Source organism: Cavia porcellus, unplaced genomic scaffold (genome assembly GCF_034190915.1).
Source record: "Cavia porcellus strain 051 isolate PalLab524CR breed Dunkin Hartley unplaced genomic scaffold, mCavPor4.1 scaffold_23, whole genome shotgun sequence".
NCBI lineage: Eukaryota > Metazoa > Chordata > Mammalia > Rodentia > Caviidae > Cavia > Cavia porcellus.
In genome coordinates this window covers 17,497,441-17,521,239 of record NW_026947506.1, presented here as the reverse complement: position 1 = coordinate 17,521,239, position 23,799 = coordinate 17,497,441, and the positions used below count along the sequence as shown (strand labels likewise).

Below are 23,799 nucleotides of genomic sequence, written 5' to 3'. Positions count from 1 at the left end.
CTTTGGCCATTGTTCATGGTACTCTTCTTGCTCCAAAATATATTTTGAATCTTAACACTTGAGGACAGATTGGACATATCATGAATTCATATATTGTTTATGATTGTTTGCATTCTGTTTTATGTTCAGGAATTCAGTTCATACTGTTAGGAAACTAGCAAGTATCACTCCAGGAATACAATTGAAAGAGAAAAGACATGAGAACATACAAATCAGACTAATCCTCTGGCACCCAGGCCACCAAAGCAAACCTGGGGGGAAATGAGGTTGGAAAATTTGAAAACCCAATGCTAGGTTACTTCAATGTGGCAAAAAGGCAATTGAATGAGGCTGTGGAATATATTAAATCAGAAGTAATCTCTCAAGTAACCACAACTAACTACAGAGATTACCAAAATACACAACATTCTTAGTGATGTTAGTTCAGACACAGCCAAAAAACAAGCGAGCTTACAAGAACTGTTGAAGCACAACCTAAGAAATAAATGAACCCATTAAATAGATTCAAGCAGATATGCAAGAGAAAAAAATCCATTTTAAAACTTCAGAGCACTTTAGGCCAGTTTGAGGAAAGGACTTCAGATACTGAGTACAGGCTGGCACTTAGTGACAAGGAGAGACAACAAATGACATTAAAAGCAATTTGCAGACATCATGAAAGAAAGCTTTCTTGGTACAGAAGAGGAATTTAATCTACCAATCATTGAGGCAATTATTTCTCCAGTTAGCAGTGATTAAAAGAATTCTACCTGCCCATGGGTAATAGACAAGTTTGCAGACAATCAAATAAAAATAGAGTATTAAAATCTGTTAGGGATGGGCTTGGGGTTTCTCTCAGCAGGATAAGCACCTGCGTGGCAAGCAGTAGTCCTGAGTTCTATCCCTGATAACAATAAAAATGAAAAAGACAAAAAAATATCTGTTAGGGATGAGGACTGTTGTGATCCTCCCAATAATGTTCACAAGTACATGAGGGTATGTATCACTTCTGAGTCTGGTGGAAAACTGGAGCACACTCTGAGTATGTAAAACAGAAAAAAGAGAAGCTTTGGAAGACAGCCTGTGATATCTATCCCTGAAGTGTCAGCCCTTCTTCCTGTCTACCTTCCTTCCTTCCTTCCTTCCTTCCTTCCTTCCTTCCTTCCTTCCTTCCTTGCTTGCTTCCTTCTTTTCTTCCTTGCTTCCTTCCATCCCTCATTCCCTCTGTCCTTTCATTCTTTTGGTTTTTAATTCAAGTTAGTATTTAATCCCACATGTCCTTGAAACTGCAATGATATTCCTGCCTCAGCTTTGAGAGTGCTGGGATTAATGATGTGTTCGCCAACACCCAGCAAATCAGCATTGTTATTTTGTGTCAAAGGAGATAAAATTAAACAGAACAAAACAGAGCAAAATTGGACATAATAACTCAATGTAAGAGATATAAATTTCAAAACTAGATAATCTGATATCTTCCCTATCTATCATATTGTCTCTTGTTTTCTTCCAAATAGTTGTCCATGTCTTGCCACACAGAGAATTCATACTGAGCAACCTAGTATAAAATTAATCCAAACAGTCTGAGAAAGGAGTTTTAGGTCTTTAAAATCAGACAAAAAGGAAGTCACTAATGGCTGTGCTAGAATCTGCTGTTTGCTTCAAAATGCCTGTGCATACTTTCATGTATGTGGAAACTCAGTTAAACACAACCAGCTTAAAAAAAAAAGACCATATTATATAGAACAAACCAAAACATGGATAAAAGTATTGGGCTTCAAAGAGATGATAGAACGAAATCCCCTCCTTACTACATTGCCTAGGGTCAACCTCTCAAGGGACGTCCAGATTACTGGCTCCGACTTGCTAATGGGACAGGGGGAGAAGATGTGATGTTTGTTTCTCAGCCTGCAGGCTGGCAGACTCACAGCTGCTCATGGTGGGGAGAGGGTTTGCCTGGACTCCTGGCACTCCCAGCATGACCCATGTCCCAGGAAATGCCAGTGGAACTCAGTAATATTACTATTTCCAAACATTGGGTCCAAGGAGTGAACTAGGTTAGTAGGAGATCTAAGAGCTCTGAGGAAGTAGCATTTACAGTTGTCCCACCCTAGACTTTAGGTTTAGAGACATTCTGCCAATATTCACTGTTTGTGCCTGTCCCAAATCCATGTCCTTTGCTCCCGACACTGTATCAGATTACCCAGAAGAACCACCTCTTCACTCCCAGCACACCTATTTCTCATGGAGCCTTGAATCTGCTCCCTTCACATTACTTCCCTGCAACTGGCTTTCACCCACATGTGATCCCAAGGGAAAAGGTGCCTTATTGACCTCTCAGTCCTGCTTTACTCCTTACCACCAGAAAGAAATAAACACAGAGGGCCTACTGAAAACAGTGGCATGCTGGAGTTACTATCCTCCACCCTAGCCTCTCATCTTCTGGAAATGGCAAGAAGATGGCAGGAAGACGATAGACCAGAGAACTTCCCCATATGAATGAGACCAAAGAAATTCTGGGCTAGTAAAACAGACTGTTTTCATAAACGTATAGAAAAGACAGGTAGGATGAAAATTGACTGACTCTCACATTTTGAGTGAGACACACCTAGGGCAATTGGATTAGAATAGGGTGGGAAGAACCACCATAGGGTGGATCCTGTCCTAAGAGTTATAAAAGGGACACCAAGCAGGAAGAATCCCTTCTGTTTCCATGATGAGGTGGTTCCCTGCTTGAAACTTGGAATTCATATCCTTGCTTCCAGCCCAGATGAATTAGCCTCCTGAAAGGATCTCAGACGGGACTCAACAAGGCTTCATATTTTAAGGTCTGTGCATTTTGGTGAGCTATTTCTTTGAGTTATCAACAAACATTGCAGAGTTGACTTATATACTAGGAAATCTCAGTCAGCTTATTTCTAAATACGTATTTCTTTTAATCTATACATTAGGCTCTCTACTTGTGATTGCCATATTGCCCTGCCTGGCTTGGAACTGCTGACTGCAGTGAAATTTGTGCCATCTGGTGAAGAAGAAATTGGATTCCTGTGACTTGACAAGCTTGCTGCACTTTCACTCTGCTGATGTTAAGGGTTTCCAGTACCGCAGGCCCAGCAGAAATGTCACACGGGCCCACAGTGGACAGCAGGTACACCACAGACATCAAAGTAGTGAACGTGTCCTTTTTGTGGACCATTGATAACATTGGATTTTGCCTAAAGGAAATAGATGACTGCATTCAAAGTTCAATCTTTTCACCTGAAGGAAATGATCAAGTGAAATGGGGCTTACGACTCTACCCAAATGGTCTTGATGAACAAAGCAAAGATTAAGTGTCCCAATACCTGGGAATGATCTGCTGTCCAAGGAGGGTAGCTCGTGCAAAATTCACCTTTTCCATTCTGAATTCCAAAGGAGAGAAAACAAAAGAGCTCTCAAGTCCACAAGCTTATACATTTGTGCGAAGAAAGGACTGGGGATTCAAACATTTCATCCTTAGAGAGTTTCTTTTGGATCCAAACAATGGGCTTCTCTCCAATGACAAGCTTTCCTTCTTCTGTGAAGTGAAAGTAGCACATGATCCCACCAATAATTCCAGCCAGAATATTATGAAGCTGGATAAGGTTCCTGAGGGCTGCTTGGCAGAGGATCTAGGAGGACTGTGGGAGCGATCCCACTCACAGACTGTTGCTTGTGTTTGGCTGGCCAGAAATTCCAGGCACACAAAGCCATCTTAGCAGCTCGCTCTCCAGTTTTCATGGCATTGTTGGAACATGAAAAGCAAGGGAGCAAAAAGAATCGTGTTGAAATCAGTGACATGGATCCTGAAGTTTTAAAGGAAATGATATACTTTATGTACACTGGAAAGGCACCAAACCTAGGGATCATGGCAACTGAACTGCTGGAGGCTGCAACCAGGTTTGGTCTGGAGCACCTGAAGCTCATGTGTGAGAACCACCTCTGCAGCAACCTCTCTGTGGAGAATGCCGTGGAAATCCTCATCTTGGCTGACCTCCACAGTGCACATCAGTTGAAAACCCGGACACTGGATTTCATCAATTTTCATGTTTCTGACATCCTGGAGACCTCTGAGTGGAAGGCCATGGTGGTGTCCCACCCTCACTTGGTGACCGAAGCCTATCACTCTCTGGTTTCCATGCAGTGTGCATTCATGGTACTCCCATGCAAGCGTCTGAGACTGTCCTAAGATCCCACATCTCCATTTATCTTCCCAAAACCCTGGCCACATTTGCTGTCACTGAACCATAATATGCTAGGGCAATCTGTGGAAACTTCACTCTTCTATGTGGAAATATTAAATTGTGCTTCTCTAGGGGAAAGAAGGGACCACCGTCTTAAGGTCAGAAAAAGGAAATGGGATCTTGAGAATTTAGAAGTCGTGTATCATGCATTTTCAAATGTGTGTTTTATAATATTGTGAAAAGTGGGTTTTTACAGTGTCGATGCCAAACTGAAACCAAAAATCCTGTCAATGTTGCAGACAGACCTGGGGTGGGGCTACCCTTAGAGGCAGGGATCATGAACTTCACTCTGTAAATGCAAGACTCCTTCCTGCCTTTCTGCACCATCATGCAGCCCTGGGCATCCCACTTGTAAAAAGGGCTTTTTACTGTCCCTCACTTTTCTCTATAAATAAACCTGTATCTTACTTTATACGGTTGTTTGGCTCCTCATCCTTTTTCTGTATGTTTGATTCAGAAGCTAAGAAAAATTTCAGAGTGTGCTGATGATTTCAGGCCCATCCACAGGATGAACACAGTGGATGTACAGTGTCACTAATTAACATAGTAGATGGGAGAAATAAATGACCCAGAACTTAGGCTGCTGAAGCTAAAGGACAATCACACAATGCAAGTCTTTGCTCATGTTGTCCTGTCCCAGTAACATAGAGAGGCAGCACAAGCACTACAGCACATTCCCGCAAAATCTAGGCCTCTGAGCGAACAGTCCAATCACGGTCCAGGAGAAAAAAGAGAGGAAAATGCTCAGATTTACGAAAATGCATAAAAGAGAATTAAAAGTAGAAGTGTTTTATGTATTTCAGAGGAATTCATGTTGAGGAAGCAAAATTTATTACTTACAACTGCACTGAGAAATGGCTGTTGGTAAATTCACACTATAAATCTCAAAAAGAACTTTCTCACTGTGAACATTTAATATCCATAAGAATAGAATACATGTTTCTATTGTATTATGAAGAATAGAAGTAAAATTAAAAGTGAGAACGAAGTGGGTTTCATCTCAAATTTTGGACTTTTGTAAAAATTGCTTGTGGTGTTATTTTGGAATCACCTAGACTCTGTAATGGCTCAGAGCTTTTAAAAATATCTAAGGAAATGAATCCCCTTGTCTTGAACAGGTACAGATTTCAAAACATTTGTTTAATGAGGGCTTATAGCTGGTAAACCTTTATATGCTGGTTGTGTAAATCTTCTTGAATATCAACATTGGATAACAACCTGTAAAACAATTATGCAGTAAAATCACTAAGAGTTCTCTCTCTCTCTCTCTCTCTCTCTCTCTCTCTCTCTCTCTCTCTCTGTCTCTCTCTCTCTCTCTCTCTCTCTCTCTCTCTCTCTGTCTCTAAGTGTATCTATCTGTCTGTCTGTTTATCTATCTCTATTTTTCTTGGTATTTATCATGGCTTGAACTCACAACTCACAACCTGGTTATTGCCAGGCAAGTGCTTCTTTGGCTAAGTTTACTGTCTGACTTTTGCAGATATTTGGCATACCTATGTCCTATTCTTGTGTCCTTGCTCCTAGAAGTGTCCCTTTCTCACCTCAAGCAGGCTGAGATTGTTGAAAATGAGACAAAATAATTCACTCTGTGTGCATATCTCTTGAAAACAACTATGGCTCTTTGATGCTGTGGGAATATGTGTTTTGGTATTATCACCCTCAAGTTTTATTTCACATCCATTCTCTCCTCCTCATTAAAGACAATAAAACAGGAAAAGCTTTAAAGGAGGAAAAAAGGAAATTTTTTATTAATTTTTTGTGTGAAAACTTTCAGAACACAGATTCCTCAGCTGTACATACCTGACTTCCTGATTATGTAGGAGTCATCCCAGTTGCTTGGGAATCGCTGTTCATCTTACAAGGGAGAACATTCAAATTTTAATTTTTTTCTTTCCAAATATATAAATAATTATTATCTTTTACATGAAATGTGGAAATTAAAAAGTATGAGGTTCTATCACTGCATCAAATGAACAAAAAAAAACATTGAAATAACTTTCAAAGTGTAATTTCCTCATAGTGAAATGAATGGAGCAAAGTGGATTAGGGCAGAAGATTTTTCAGGGCAAGCACAGGTCTTCTCAGCTTCTCTGAGTACAAATATGTGTTACAGTGACTTATTGTCAAGTGCTTCATAGAAACAGAAATTATATTGAATGTACAAATTGACCAAAAGAATGTTTTCCTTACAATTCTAGAGTCGAACCAGGCAAGAATTGCAGCTTAAGTGGCTGAAGGGCAACCAGTGAGATATGGCGCTATATTAACACTCTTGTGAGAATGACATGCCAGCTGTTAAGCATTAGGAGTTAGGACTGAGAATGCGTGTTCATTTCCTCAGTTGGTGTCACAGTTGTGAACTCTTGAAGGCTGATGTGCTCCCGTTTCCAGAAAACAATCATCCCTCTGTGATGTTGGGATTGGATGGGGGTTAATGCTAATCCAACATTACTAGCAGAAGACTTTTTTGAAGAAACCACTTGTTTGACTGCTTAATTCTAACAAAAATATATGACAGAAGATGAACAAGATTTGCCATATCTTTACATGCATTCTGAAGCAAGGAAATCACCAACTGCATTTGGCCAGCACTGAAAGGCCTGCCAAAGTCCCCGGAGGCACCAATTTACCTGTATCATCCAAAGTTGTGTGTCACACATTCTCGAGCTACTAGTGAAGGCATCTTGTGACACTTCCAACACTTATGTGCAAACAACACACTAATAAATAAAGTATCTATCCAGGAGTCCCGGATGATGAAAGTGGTAGGAGACTAGTGACAAATAGTAAAATTGCATGAACCATTTAGTTTCCTGCATTCAACTCTAATCACAATATGACTGATTATTTATGTGTATAGTTAGCATGTAGTGATCTCTCACTCAGAAAATCAACAACCCTAGGAAAACCTGGAACAGTATTATAGTTTTCTAATCAAAATGGAAAGCAACAGGAGCCAAATGTACCTGACCTTGAAAGCAGGCCCATGGATTAGCCTTATAACACCTCTGTGGAAGACATCTGGGTCTAAATTCTTAGGTACTGTAACCCTGAATCTTTAAAGATTCTATTCCTCTTTACTTTCCATTTTGCACTTGTAATTCATCCTACTCTTGATGCTGTCATCTTGCAATCTCAATAAACAGCAACTTACTACGTATCACAAGGTATATGCCAGGCAATACTCTTGTATGTGTACACAAGAATGTGGAAAAATTTTTGCTCATTCATTTCTAACACAGCTCTAGGACTGGATTAGAAACAAAAGCAGCATTTTCCCACCTTTCATCAGCCTGGTTTAAAAGGCATTGCTACACAAAGAGCATTCATGAAAAAATGTACAAAATGTTCCTACAAGGCTGCTGACATTTTCCATGCAAATGGAATTCCACAGTGTATCCAAGGAAGAAACTTATACAATATTCTAAGAAGGGTTGATTTTGGAAAAATTTTACCCTATTTAAAAGGCCCTTCAAGAGCTTGCATTTCATTAGCTTTAATACACGTTTTGTGTGTGTGTGTGTGTGTGTGTGTGTGTGTGTGTGTGTGTTTATCTCTAATAGTGTGTCTTATGCTCATATTTATAAAAGAAAGTATTGAGAAGAAAATTTATTGCAAATTACCGATGATTTCTATTTTTCATGTCATTTTGTACAAGAAAGTATCTTCTTAATGTAGAAATATCAAAATGTACACAACTGAATTACAACTATTGCATATATCTTGTATAAAATTCAGAACCTAAAATTAACTAAGAGAACACAGCAATGATGCTTGTTGGGTATTGTACTGGTATGGGCATTGAAACTATTTTGTTTATGCTAGTTATTGCAGACTCAGGAAATCATCAAAACTAGTGAGGGGAGATGTTTGGACCTGGGGACTCTTGTTCCTGGTAACAGTGGCAGCTAGTGAGGCCAGTGGACAATGCTGAGAGACTCAGCAATGTAGGTAAGCAGCAGACAACGAGGTCTTTACTGTCTGGCACAGAATGGAGAAGGATTTTGTCATTCAGCGGGAGGGAATGTTTGGCGGGAGCCATGTTGAAGTGAAGTCAGATGAACCTTAACCAGAACAACTGCTGGCTTCCTTTACAAGACCCTAGTTGGGTGCAGACACATGGAAATTGATTGGAATGAGTTTATTCCAATGAGTCTCGTCTTGAGGCAGGCTGGCTAATGCTGTCTACTACTCCATCAAAATGCCATGCCTGGTTTGAAGGGAAAGAATGGCAGAACTCAGAACACTGTATCCATATGGCATCTAATAATGAATCCAGAGAGAATCCTGGAAGAGAACGATTTTTTTTTTAATTTTTCGTTTTGGTTTGGTATTTTCTTATTTTATTTATATGCTTTTGATTTCTCCTTTATTTTGTTCTTAATTTCTGAGGGTGACTGTGATTCCTAACTTCCCTGTGGGTATGCTTTTGTTTGGATTTCAATTTTTCTCTTTACAATCTCATTTAGTCTTCTGCATTAGTTTCCCCCAGTAGATGGGATCCATCTACCATCTCCATTTTATTGTAATCTCTTTCCCTTTTGCCATTGTTCATGGTACTCTTCTTGCTCCAAAATATATTTTGAATCTTAACCCTTGAGGACAGATTGGACATATCATGAATTCATATATTGTTTATGATTGTTTGCATTCTGTTTTATGTTCACGAATTCAGTTCATACTGTTAGGAAACTAGCAAGTATCACTCCACGAATTCAATTGAAACAGAAAAGAGATGAGAACACACAAATCTGACTAATCCTCTGGCACCCAGGCCACCAAAGCAAACCTGGGGGGAAATGAGGTTGGAAAATTTGAAAACCCAATTCTAGGTTACTTCAATGTGGCAACAAGGCAATTGAATGAGGCTGTGGAATATATTAAATCAGAAGTAATCTCTCAAGTAACCACAACTAACTACAGAGATTACCAAAGTACACAACATTGTTAGTGATGTTAGTTCAGACACAGCCAAAAAACAGGCGAGCTTACAAGAACTGTTGAAGTACAACCTAAGAAATAAATGAACCCATTAAATAGATTCAAGCAGATATGCAAGAGAAAAAAAATCCATTTTAAAACTTCAGAGCACTTTAGGCCAGTTTGAGGAAAGGACTTCAGATACTGAGTACAGGCTGGCACTTAGTGACAAGGAGAGGCAACAAATGACATTAAAGCACTTTGTAGACATCATGGCACAAAGCTTTCCTGGTACAGAAGAGGAATTTAATCTACCAATCATTGAGGCAATTATTTCTCCAGTTAGCAGTGATTAAAAGAATTCTACCTGCCCATGGGTAATAGACAAGTTTGCAGACATTCAAATAAAAATAGAGTATTAAAATCTGTTAGGGATGGGCTGGGGGTTTCTCTCAGTAGCATAAGCAATTTCCTGGCAAGCAGTAGTCCTGAGTTCTATCCCTGGTAACAATAAAAATGAAAAAGACAAAAAAAATATCTGTTAGGGATTAGTACTGTTGTGATCTTCCCAATAAGGTCCCCAAGTTTGTGAGGGTATGTAACACTTCTGAGTCTGGTGGAAAACAGGAGCACACATCTGAGTATGTAAAACAGAAAAAAGAGAAGCTTTGGAAGAAAGCCAGTGATATCTATCCTTGAAGTGGTAGCCATTCTTCCTGTCTTCCTTCCTTCCTTCCTTCCTTGCTTCCTTCTTTCCTTCCTTGCTTCCTTCCATCCCTCATTCCCTCTGTCCTTTCATTCTTTTGGTTTTTAATTCAAGTTAGTATGTAATGCCACATGTCCTTGAAACTGCAATGATACTCCTGCCTCAGCTTTGTGAGTGCTGGGTTTAATGATGTATTCACCCACACCCTGCAAATCAGCATTGTTATACTGTGTCAAAGGAGATAAAATTAAACACAACAAAACAGAGCAAAATTGACATAAGAACTCAATGCAAGAGATATAAATTTCAAAACTAGATAATCTGAGTTCTTCCCTATCTATCATGTTGTCTCTAGTTTTCTTCCAAATACTTGTCCATGTCTTGGCATACAGAGAATTCATACTGAGCAACCTAGTATAATATTAATCCAAACAGTCGGAGAAAGAGTTTTAGGTCTTTAAAATCAGACAAAAAGGAAGTCACTAATGGCTGTGCTAGAATCTCTTGTTTGCTTCAAAATGCCTGAGCATACTTTCATGTATGTGGAAACTCAGTTAAACACAACCAGCTTTAAAAAAAAATATTATATAGAACAAACCAAAACATGGATAAAATTATTGGGCTTCAAAGAGATGATAGAAGGAAATCCCCTCCTTACTACATTGCCTAGGGTCAACCTCTCAAGGGACGTCCACATTACTTCCTCTGACTTGCTAATGGGAGAGGGGGAGAAGATGTGATGTTTGTTTCTCAGCCTGCAGGCTGGCAGACTCACAGCTGCTCATGGTGGGGAGAGGCTTTGCTTGGACTCCTGGCACTCCCAGCATGACCCATGTCCCAGGAAATGCCAGTGGAACTCAGTGTTGTTACTATTTCCAAACATTGTGTCCAAGGAGTGAACTGGGTTTGTAGGAGATCTAAGAGCTCTGAGCAAGTAGCATTTACAGTTGTCCCACACTCGACTTTAGGTTTAGAGACATTCTGCCAATCTTCACTGTTTGTACCTGTCCCAAATCCATGTTCCTTGCTCCCGACACTGTATCAGATTACCCAGAAGAACCACCTCTTCACTCCCAGCACACCTATTTCTCATGGAGCCTTGAATCTGCTCCCTTCACATTACTTCCCTGCAACTGGCTTTGACCCACATGTGATCCCAAGGGAAAAGTTGCCTTAGTGACCTCTCTGTCCTGCTTTGCTCCTTACCACCAGAAAGGAATAAACACAGAGGGCCTACTGAGAACAGTGGCATGCTGGAGTTACTATCCTCCACCCTAGCCTCTCATCTTCTGGAAATGGCAAGAAGATGGCAGGAAGACGATAGACCAGAGAACTTCCCCATATGAATGAGACAAAAGAAATTCTGGGCTAGTAAAACAGACTGTTTTCATAAACGTATAGAAAAGACAGGTAGGATGAAAATTGACTGACTCTCACATTTTGAGTGAGACACACCTAGGGCAATTGGATTAGAATAGGGTGGGAAGAACCACCATAGGGTGGATAATGTCCTAAGAGTTATAAAAGGGACACCAAACAGGAAGAATCCTTTCTGTTTCCATGAAGAGGTGGTTCCCTGCTTGAAACTTGGAATTCATATCCTTGCTTGCAGCCCAGATGAATTAGCCTCCTCAAAGGAACTCAGACTGGACTCAACAAGGCTTCATATTTTCAGGTCTGTGCATTTTGGTGAGCTATTTCTTTGAGTGATCAACAAACATTGCAGAGTTGACTTATATACTAGGAAATCTCAGTCAGCTTATTTCTAAATACGTATTTCTTTTAATCTATACATTAGGCTCTCTACTTGTGATTGCCATACTGCCCTGCCTTTTTTGGAACTGCTGACTGCAGTGAAATTTGTGCCATCTGGTGAAGAAGAAATTGGATTCCTGTGACTTGACAAGCTTGCTGCACTTTCACTCTGCTGATGTTAAGGGTTTCCAGTACCGCAGGCCCAGCAGAAATGTCACAGGGGCCAGCAGTGGACAGCAGGTACACCACAGACATCAAAGTAGTGAACGTGTCCTTTTTGTGGACCATTGATAACATTAGATTTTGCCTTAAGGAAATAGATGACTGCATTCAAAGTTCAATCTTTTCAGCTGAAGGAAATGATCAAGTGAAATCGTGCTTACGACTCTACCCAAATGGTCTTGATGAACAAAGCAAAGATTATGTGTCCCTATACCTGGGAATGATCTGCTGTCCAAGGAGGGTAGCTCGTGCAAAATTCACCTTTTCCATTCTGAATGCCAAAGGAGAGAAAACCAAAGAGCTCTCAAGTCCACCAGTTTATACATTTGTGCGAGGAAAGGACTGGGGATTCAAACATTTCATCCTTAGAGAGTTTCTTTTGGATCCAAACAATGGGCTTCTCTCCAATGACAAGCTTTCCTTCTTCTGTGAAGTGAAAGTAGCACAAGATCCCACCAATAATTCCAGCCAGAATATTATGAAGCTGGATAAGGTTCCTGAGGGCTGCTTGGCAGAGGATCTCGGAGGACTGTGGGAGCGATCCCAGCTCACAGACTGTTGCTTGTGTGTGGCTGGCCAGGAATTCCAGGCTCACAAAGCCATCTTAGCAGCTCGCTCTCCAGTTTTCATGGCGTTGTTGGAACATGAAAAGCAAGGAAGCAAAAAGAATCCTGTTGAAATCAGTGACATGGATCCTGAAGTTTTTAAGGAAATGATATACTTTATGTACACTGGAAAGGCACCAAACCTAGGGATAATGGCAACTGAACTGCTGGAGGCTGCAACCAGGTTTGGTCTGGAGCGCCTGAAGCTCATGTGTGAGAACCACCTCTGCAGCAACCTCTCTGTGGACAATGCCGTGGAAATCCTCATCTTGGCTGACCTCCACAGTGCACATCAGTTGAAAACCCATACACTGGAATTCATCAATTTTCATGTTTCTGACATCCTGGAGACCTCTGAGTGGAAGGCCATGGTGGTGTCCCACACTCACTTGGTGGCCGAAGCCTATCACTCTCTGGTTTCCATGCAGTGTGCATTCATAGTACCCCCATGCAATCATCTGAGAATGTCCTCAGATCCCACATCTCCATTTATCTTCCCAAATCCCTGGCCACATTTGCTGCCCCTGAGCCATAATATGCTAGGGCAATCCGTGGAAACTTCACTCTTCTATGTGGAAATATTAAATTGTGCCTCTCTAGGGGAGAGAAGGGACCACCGTCTTAAGGTCAGAAAAAGGAAATGGGATCTTGAGAATTTAGAAGTCGTGTATCATGCATTTTCAAATGTGTGTTTTATAATATTGTGAAAAGTGGGTTTTTACAATGTCGATGCCAAACTGAAACCAAAAATCCTGTCAATGTTGGAGACAGACCTGGGGTGGGGCTACCCTTAGAGGCAGGGATCATGATCTTCACTCTGTAAATGCAAGACTCCTTCCTGCCTTTCTGCACCATCATGCAACCCTGGGCACCCCACTTGAAACAAGGGTTTTTTACTGTCCCTCACTTTTCTCTGTAAATAAACCTGTATCTTATATTATACGGTTGTTTGGCTCCGCAGCCTTTTTCTGTATGTTAGATTCAAAAGCTAAGAAAAATTTTCAGAGTGTGCTGATGATTTCAGGCCCATCCACAGGATGAACACAGTGGATGTACAGTGTCACTAATTAACATAGTAGATGGGAGAAATAAATGACCCAGAACTCAGGCTGCTGAAGCCAAGGACAATCACACAATGCAAGTCTTTGCTCATGTTGTCCTGTCCCAGTGACACAGACAGGCAGCACAAGCACTACAGCACATTCCCGCAAAATATAGGCCTCTGAGCCAGCAGTCCAATCACGGTCCTGGAGAAAAAAGAGAGGAAAATGCTCAGATTTATGAAAATGGCATAAAAGAGAATTAAAAGTAGAAGTGTTTTATGTATTTCAGAGGAATTCATGTTGAGGAAGAAAATTTATTACTTACAACTGCACTGAGAAGTGGCTCTTTGGAAATTCACACTATAAATCTCAAAAAGAACTTTCTCACTGTGAACATTTAATATCCCTAAGAATAGAATACATGTTTCTATGGTATTATGAAGAATAGAAGTAAAATTAAATGTGAGAAGGAAGTGGGTTTCATCTCAAAGTTTGGGCTTTAGTAAAGATCGCTGGTGGTGTTATTTTGGAATCACCTAGTCTCTGTAATGGCTCAGAGCTTTTAAAAATATCTAAGGAAATGAATCCCCTTGTCTTGAACAAGTACAGATTTCAAAACATTTGTTTAATGAGGGATTATAGCTGGTAAACCTTTATATGCTGGTTGTGTAAATCTTCTTGAATATCAATATTGGATAACAACCTGTAAAACAATTATGCAGTAAAATCACTAAGAGCTCTCTCTCTCTCTCTCTCTCTCTCTCTCTCTCTCTCTCTCTCTCTCTCTCTCTGTCTCTAAGTGTATCTATCTGTCTGTCTGTTTATCTATCTCTATTTTTCTTGGTATTTATCATGGCTTGAACTCACAACTCACAACCTGGTTATTGCTAGTCAAGGGCTTCTTTGTCTCAGTTGATTGCCTGACTTTTGCAGATATTTGGCATACATATGTCCTATTCTTGTGTCCTCACTCCTAGAAGTGTCGCTTTTTCCCCTCAAGCAGGCTGAGATGGTTGAAAATGAGACAAAATAATTCACTCTGTGTGCATATTCCTCGAAAAGAACTATGGTTCTTAGATGTTGTGGGAATATGTGTTTTGGTATTATCACCCTCAAGTTTTATTTCACTTCCATTCTCTCCTCCTCATTAAAGAGAATAAAACAGGAAAATCTTTAAAAGAGGAAACAAGGAATTTTTAAATTAATTTTGGTCTGAAAACTTTGAGGACACAGATTCCTCAGCTGTCCATACCTGACTTGGTGATTATGTAGGAGTCATCCCAGTTGCTTTGGAATTGCTTTTCATTCTACAAGGGAGAACATTCAAATGTTAATATTTTCTTTCCAAATATGTAAATAATTGTTATCTTTTAAATGAAATGTGGAAATTAAAAAGTATGAGTTTCTATCACTGCCTCAAATGAACAACAAAAAACATAGAAAATAACTTACAAAGTCTAATTTCCTCATAGTGAAATGAATGTAGCAAAGTGGACTAGGGCAGAAGATTTTTCAGGGCAGCACAGGTTCCCAGCTTCTCTGAGTACAAATATGTGTTACAGTGACTTATTGTGAAGTACTTCATAGTGATGGAAGTTATACTGAGTGTGCAAATTGACCCAAAGAATGTTTTCCTTGTAATTCTAGAGAGGAACCAAGGAAGATTTGCAACTTAAGTGGCTGAAGGACAAACAGTGAGATATGGCGCTATATTAACACTCTTGTGAGAATGACATGCCAGCTGTTAAGCATTAGGAGTTAGGACTGAGAATGCTTGTTCATTTCCTCAGTTGGTGTCACAGTTGTGAACTCTTGAAGGCTGATGTGCTCCTGTTTCCAGAAAACAATCATCCCTCTGTGATGTCGGGATTCTATGGGGGTTATTGCCAATCCAACATTACTAGCAGAAGATTTTTTGGAAGACACCACTTGTTTGACTGCTTCTTTCTAAGAAAAATATATGACAGAAGATGAACAAGATTTGCCATAACTTTACATGCATTCTGAAGCAAGGAAATCACCAACTGCATTTGGCAAGCACTGAAAGGCCTGCCAAAGTCCCCGGAGGCACCAATTTCCCTGTATCATCCAAACTTGTGTGTCACACATTCTCGAGCTACTAGTGAAGGCATCTTGTGACACTTCCAACACTTATGTGCAAACAACACACTAATAAATAAAGTATCTATCCAGGAATCCCGGATGATGAAAGTGGTAGGAGACTAGTGACAAATAGTAAAATTGTATGACCCATTTCGTTTCCTTCATTCAACTCTAATCACAATATGACTGATTATTTATGTGTATAGTTAGCATGCAGTGATCTCTCAGTCAGCAAATCACAAACCCTAGTAAAACGTGGAACAGTGTTAGAGGTTTCTAACCAAAATGGGATGCAATAGGAGCCAAATATATCTGACCTTAACAGCAGGCACATGTATGAGCCTCATCACACCTCTGTGGAAGACATCTTGGTCTAAATTCTTACGTACTGTAACCCTGAATCTTTAAAGATTCTATTCCTCTTTACTTTCCATTTTGCACTTGTTATTCATCCTACTGTCATCTTGTAATCTCAATAAACAGCAAGTTACTACGTCTCACAAGGTATATGCCAGGCAATACTCTTGTATCTGTACACAAGAATGTGGAAAAATTTTGGCCCATTTAGTTCTAACACAGCTCTAGGGCTGGATTAGAAACAAAAGCAGCATTTTCCCACCTTTCATCAGCCTGATTTAAAAGGCATTGCTACACAAAGAGAATTCGTGAAAAAATGTACAAAATGTTTCTACAAGGCTGATGACATTTTCCATGCAAATGGAATTCCACAGTGTATCCAAGGAAGAAACTTATTCAATATTCTAAGAAGGGTTAATTTTGGAAAAATTTTACCATATTTAAAAGGGACTTCGAGAGCTTGCATTTAATTAGCTTTAATACACTTTGTGTGTGTGTGTGTGTGCGTGTGTGTGTGTGTGTGTGTGTATGTGTGTCTGTTTGTGTGTGTTTATCTCTAATAGTTTTATGCTCATATTTTTTTTTTATTTAAGAGGAAAAAGAGAAAAACACAAAACAAACCAAAGCGGTGTAAGGGTACACATAACACAGAACTGCAAAAAAACAAAACAAAACCAAAAAACAAACAAACAAACAAACAAAAAAAAAATAACATTAAGAAATCACCTGTTAGTATATTACATATTATCATCTTGAAAATAGTTCCTCAAATCACAGTATCAAAGAATACAAGGTGGATATTCAAACAGGTAGACTGCAAACAGCTGTGTTCAATGATCCAAAGACACTATGGTACCTACTATTAAGTCAGGTTATATGGTGGTGAAGTACTAGGTTGTTGAAACAGTCATGCTGTGACCTCTATTGTTTTATTGTTATGTCCTGCTTTATCTCAATCTCCCCCTTATTGTTTTAAAAAAATTATTTAGTCATTTCTTCTGTTTGTCTTAATTAAAGAAAAAAATTCAAAAAATTAGGATATATAAATAGTAACTCTTTTTGATTTCCTATTAACTTGTTTTGAAGTCCTGTAGTACTCCCACGATCTTGTTTTGACTGATTAGATGATGCTCATATTTATAAAAGAAGCTCTAGAGAAGAAAATTTATTGCAAATTACCCATGATTTTTATTTTTCTTGTCAATTTGTACCAGAAAGTATCATTTTAAAGTAGAAATATCAAAATCTACACAACAGAATTACAACTAGTGCACATATCTTGCATACAATTCAAAACCTAAAATTAACTAAGAGAGCGAAGCAATGATGATGGTTAGGTATTGTACTGATATGGGCATTGAACCTATTTCGGTTATGTTAGTTATTGCAGAATCAGGAAATCATCAAAACTAGTTAGGGGAGATGTGTGGACCTGGGGACTCTTGTTCATGGTAACAGTGGCAGCTGGTGAGCCCACTGGACATTGCTGAGAGACTCAGCAGTGGAGCTAACAGCAGGCATCGAGGTCTTTACTGTCTGGCACAGAATGGAGAAGGATTTTGTCATTCAGCGCGAGGGAATGTTTGGCGGGAGCCATGTTGAAGTGAAGTCAGATGAACCTTAACCAGAACAGCTGCTGGCTTCCTTTCAAAGAGCCTAGTCGGGTACAGACACATGGAAATTGATTGGACTGAGCTTATTCCAATGAGTCTCAGCTTGAGGCAGGCTGGCTAACACTGTCTACTACTCCAACATAAGGTAGGGCCTGATTTGAAGGGAAAGAGTGGCAGGAATCAGAACACTGTATCCATAGGGTATCTAATAATGAATCCAGAGAGAATCCTGGAACAGAACGATTTTTTTTCATTCATTTTTCTTTTTGTTTGGTATTTTCTTGTTTTATTCATATGCTTTTTATTTCTGTATTTATTTATTTTGTTCTTAATTTCTGAGGGTGACTGTGATTCCTAACTTCACTGTGGGTATGCTTTTGTTTGGATTTAAAATTTTCTCTTTCAAATCTCTTTTAGTCTTCTACATTATTTTCCCCCAGTAGGTGGGATCCATGTATCATCTCCGTTTTAATGTAATCTCTTTCCCTTTTGCCGTTCCTCTGCTTTCTCCAAAATATATTTGGAATCTTAACCCTTGAGGCCAGATTGGACATATCATGAATTCATACATTGTTAATAATTGTTTGCATTCTGTTTTATCTTCACATATTCAGTTCATACTGTTAGGAAACTAGCAAGTATCACTCTAGGAATTCAATTGAAACAGGAAAGACATGAGAACACACAAATCTGACAAATCCTCTGGCACCCTGGCCAACAAAGCAAACCTGGGGGGAAATGAGGTTGGAAAATTTGAAAACCCAATAGTAGGTTACTTCAATGTGGCAACAAGGCAATTGAATGAGGCTGTGGAAAATATTAAATCAGAAGTAATTTCTCTAGTAACTACAAGTAACTACAGAGATTACCAAAATACACAACATTCTTAGTGATGTTAGTGCAGACACAGACAAAAAAAAGACGAGCTTACAAGAATTATTGAAGCACCACCTAAGAAATAAATGAACCCATTAAATAGCTTCAAGCTGATATCCAAGGAAACATAAATGCATTTTAAAAATTCAGAACACTGTAGGCTAGTTTGAGGAAAGGACTTCAGAGACTGAGTACAGGCTGGCACTTAGTGACAAGAAGAGACAAAAAATGACATTAAAAGCAGTTTGTGGACATCATGACAGAAAGCTTTCCAGGTACAGAAAAGGAATTTAACCTACCAATAATTGAGGCAATTATTTCTCCAGTTAGCAATGATTAAATGAATTCTACCTGCCCATGTGTAATAGACAAGTTTGCAGACAATCAAACAAAAATAGAGTATTAAAATCTGTTAGGGAGGGCCTGGGGGTTTATCTCAGCAGGATAAGCACCTGCCTGGCAAGCAGTAATCCTGAGTTCTATCCATGGTACCAATAAAAATGAAAAAGACAAAAAAAATCTGTTAGGGATTAGGACTGTTGTGCTCCTCCCAATAAGGTCCCCAAGTACGTGAGGGTATGTAACACTTCTGAGTCTGGTGGAAAACTGGAGCACACATCTGAGTATGTAAAACAGAAAAAAGAGAAGCTTTGGAAGAAAGCCAGTGATATCTATCCCTGAAGAGCTAGCCCTTCTTCCTCTGTACCTCCCTACATTCCTTCTTTCCTTCCATCCTTCTTTCCTTTCTTCCTTCCTTCCTTCCTTCCTTCCTTGCTTCCTTACTTCATTCCATCCTCATTCCTTCTGTCCTTTCATTCCTTTGGTTTTTGATTCAGGTTGGTACTTAATCCCACATGTCCTTGAAACTTCAATGATTTTCCTGCCACAGCTTTGTGAGTGCTGGGATTAAAGATGTGTGTGCCCACACCCTGCAAATCACCATTGTTTTTTTTTTTTTTTTTTGTCAATGGGGATAAAGTTAAACACAATGAAAGAGAGCAAAATTGGACATAAGAACTCAATGTAAAAGATATAAATTTCAAAACTAGATAATCTGAGATCTTCCCTATCTATCATATTGTCTCTTGTTTTCTTCCAAATAGTTGTCCATGTCTTGCCATACAGAGAATTCATACTGAGCAACCTAGGATAAAAATTAATCCAAACAGTATGAGAAAGGAGTTTTAGGTCTTTAAAATCAGACAATAAGGAAGTCACTTATGGCTGTGCTAGAATCTCTGGTTTGCTTCAAAATACCTGTGCATACTTTCATGTATGTGGAAACGCAGTTAAACACAACCAGCTTTTAAAAAAAGACCGTATAATATAGAACAAAGCAAAACATGTATAAAAGTATGGGGCTTTAAAGAGATGATAGAAGGAAATCTTCTCTTTACTACATGGCCTACGGTCAACCTCTCAATAGATCTCCAGATTACTGGCTCCCACTTGCTAATGGGAGGGGGCAGAAGATGTGATGTTTCTTTGTCAGCCTGCCGGCTGGCAGGCTCACAACTGCTCACGCTGGGAACAGGGTTTGCTTGCACTCCTGGCACTCCCACCATGACCCATGTCCCAGGAAATGCCAGTGGAACTCAGTATTTTTACTAGTTCCAAACATTGGGTCCAAGGAGTGAACTGGGTTAGTAGGAAATCTAAGATCTCTGAGCAAGTAGCATTTACAGTTATCCCACACTAGACTTTAGGTTTAGAGACATTCTGCCAATATTCCCTGTTTATACCTGTCCCAAATCCATGTCCCTTGCTCCCGACACTGTATCAGATGACCCAGAAGAACCACCTCTTCCCTCCCAGTACACCTATTTCTCATGGAGCCTTGAATCTGATCCTTTGACATTACTTCCCTGCAACTGGGTTTCACCCACATGTGATCCTAAGTGAAAAGTTGCCTTAGTGACCTCTCTGTCCTGCTTTGCTCCTTACCACCAGAAAGGAATAAAAACAGAGGGCCTACTGAGAACAGTGGCATGCTGGAGTTACATCCTGCACCCAGGCCTCTCATCTTCTGTCAATGGGAGGAAGAAGATAGACCAGAGAACTCCCCCATATGAATGAGAAAAAAGAAATTCTTGGATAGTAAAACAGAATGTTTTCATACACATATGGAAAACACAGGTAGGATGAAAATTGACTGACTCTCACATTTTGAGTGAGACACACCTAGGGCAATTGGATTAGAATAGGGTGGGAAGAACCACCATAGGGTGGATCCTATCCTAAGAGTTATAAAAGGGACACCAAGAAGGAAGAATCCTTTCGGTTTCCATGATGAGGCTGTTCCCTGCTCGAAACTTGGAAAACATATCCTTGCTTCCAGCCCAGATGAATTAGCCTCCTGAAAGCAACTCAGAAGAGACTCAACAAGGCTTCATATTTTCAGATCTGTGTTTTTGGTGAGCTATTTCTTTGAGTGATCAAGAAACATTTCAGAATTGTCTTATATACTAGGAAATCTCAGTCAGCTTAATTCTAAATACTTATTTCTTTTAATCTATACATTAGGCTCTCTACTTGTGATTGCCATACTGCCCTGCCTGGCTTGGAACTGCTGACTGCAGTGAAATTTGTGCCATCTGATGAAGAAGAAATTTGATTCCTGTGACTTGACAAGCTTGCTGCACTTTCACTCTCCTGATGTTAAGGGTTTCCAGTACCGCAGGCCCAGCAGAAATGTCACAGCAGTCAACAGTGGACAGAAGGTACACCACAGATATCAAAGTAGTAAATGTGTCCTTTTTGTGGACCATTGATAACATTAGATTTTGCCTAAAGGAAATAGATGACTGCATTCAAAGTTCAATGTTTTCAGCTGAAGGAAATGATCAAGTGAAATGGCGCTTACTAGTCTACCCAAATGGGCTTGATGAAGAAAGCCAAGATTATCTGTCCCTATACCTGGGAATGATCTGCTGTCCAAGGAGGGTAGCTCGTGCAAAATTCACCTTTTCCATTCTGAATGCCAAAGGAGAGAAAACAAAAGAGCTCTCAAGTCAACAAGCTTTTACATTTGTGCAAGGAAAGTGCTGGGGATTCAAAAATTTCATCCTTAGAGAGTTTCTTTTGGATCCAAACAATGGGCTTCTCTCCAATGACAAGCTTTCCTTCTTCTGTGAAGTGAAAGTAGCACAAGATCCCACCAATCATTCCAGCCAGAATATTAGGAAGCTGGATAAGGTTCCTGAGGGCTGCTTGGCAGAGGATCTAGGAAGACTGTGGGAGCGATCCCAGCTCACAGACTGTTGCTTGTGTGTGGCTGGCCAGGAATTCCAGGCTCACAAAGAGATCTTAGCAGCTCGCTCTCCAGTTTTCATGGCGTTGTTGGAACATGAAAAGCAAGGAAGCAAAAAGAATCCTGTTGAAATCAGTGACATGGATCCTGAAGTTTTTAAGGAAATGATATACTTTATGTACACTGGAAAGGCACCAAATCTAGGGATCATGGCAACTGAACTGCTGGAGGCTGCAACCAGGTTTGGTCTGGAGCACCTGAAGCTCATGTGTGAGAACCACCTCTGCAGCAACCTCTCTGTGGACAATGCCGTGGAAATCCTCATCTTGGCTGACCTCCACAATGCACATCAGTTGAAAACCTGGACACTGGATTTCATCAATTGTTATGTTTCTGACATCCTGGAGACCTCTGAGTGGAAGGCCATGGTGTTGTCACACCCTCACTTGGTGGCCGAAGCCTATCACTCTCTGGTTTCCATGCAGTGTGCATTCATGGTACCCCCATGCAAGCCTCTGAGACTGTCCTAAGATCCCACATCTCCATTTATCTTCCCAAAACCGTGGCCACATTTGCTGCCACTGAACCATAATATGCTAGGGCAATCTGTGGAAACTTCACTCTTCTATGTGGAAAGATTAAATTGTGCCTCGCTAGGGGAGAGAAGGGACCACCATCTTAGGGTCAGAAAAAGGAAATGGGATCTTGAGAATTTTGAAGCCGTGTATCATGCATTCTGAAATTTGTGTTTTATAATATTGTGCAAAGTGTTTTTTTACAATGTTGATGCCAAACTGAATTCGAAACTCCTGGCAATGTTGCAGACCAACCTGGGGTGGGGCTACCCTTAGAGGCAGGGACCATGAACTTCACTCTGTAAATGCAAGACTCTTTCCTGGCTTTCTGCACCATCATGCATCCCTGGGCACCCCACTTGTAACATGGGCTTTTTACTGTTCCACACTTTTCTCTATAAATGAACCTGAATCTTACTTTATACAGTTGTTGGGCTCCTCATCCTTTTTCTGTATGTTAGATCCAGAAGCTAAGAAAAATTTCAGAGTGTGCTGATGATTTCAGGCCCACCCACAGTATGAACACAATGGATGAACAATGTCACTAATTAACATAGTAGATGGGAGAAATAAATGACCCAGAACTCAGGCTGCTGAAGCCAAAGGACAATCACATGATGCAAATCTTTGCTCATGTTGTCCTGTCCCAGTGACACAGACAGGCAGCACAAGAACTACAGCACATTCCCTCAAAATCTAGGCCTCTGATCGAGCAGTCCAATTATGGTCTTGGAGAAAAAAGAGAAGAAAATGCTCAGATTTATGAAAATGGCAAAAAAGGGAATTAAATGTAGAAACGTTTTATGTATTTCAGAGGAATTCATCTTGAGGAAGCAAAATTTATAACTTACAACTGCACTGAGAAATGGGTGTTGGCAAATTAACATTATAAATCTCATAAAGAACTTTCTCACTGTGAACATTTAATATCCGCAACAATAGAATACATGTTTCTATTGTATTATGAAGAATAGAAGTAAAATTAAAAGTGAGAACGAAGTGGGTTTCATCTCAAATTTTGGACTTTTGTAAAAATTGCTTGTGGTGTTATTTTGGAATCACCTAGACTCTGTAATGGCTCAGAGCTTTTAAAAATATCTAAGGAAATGAATCCCCTTGTCTTGAACAGGTACAGATTTCAAAACATTTGTTTAATGAGGGCTTATAGCTGGTAAACCTTTATATGCTGGTTGTGTAAATCTTCTTGAATATCAACATTGGATAACAACCTGTAAAACAATTATGCAGTAAAATCACTAAGAGTTCTCTCTCTCTCTCTCTCTCTCTCTCTCTCTCTCTCTCTCTCTCTCTGTCTCTCTCTCTCTCTCTCTCTCTCTCTCTGTCTCTAAGTGTATCTATCTGTCTGTCTGTTTATCTATCTCTATTTTTCTTGGTATTTATCATGGCTTGAACTCACAACTCACAACCCGGTTATTGCTAGGCAAGTGCTTCTTTGTCTCAGTTTACTGCCTGACTTTTGCAGATATTTGGCATACATATGTCCTATTCTTGTGTCCTCACTCCTAGAAGTGTCGC

The 23,799-nt window shown here is 39.9% G+C and overlaps 1 protein-coding gene across 1 annotated transcript; it reads left to right on the top strand.

Moving 5' to 3' along the window:
• Positions 1-11,878: 11,878 nt before the first annotated feature.
• LOC134472276 (speckle-type POZ protein-like) lies at positions 11,879-22,218 on the top strand (the record flags this gene model as incomplete). The annotated part of the gene is made up of 2 exons (XM_063233552.1): positions 11,879-12,817; positions 22,105-22,218. Coding segments are annotated over 2 exons (1,053 nt in total), but the record flags the coding sequence as incomplete, so codon positions are not given.
• Between the last annotated feature and the right edge of the window lie 1,581 nt (positions 22,219-23,799).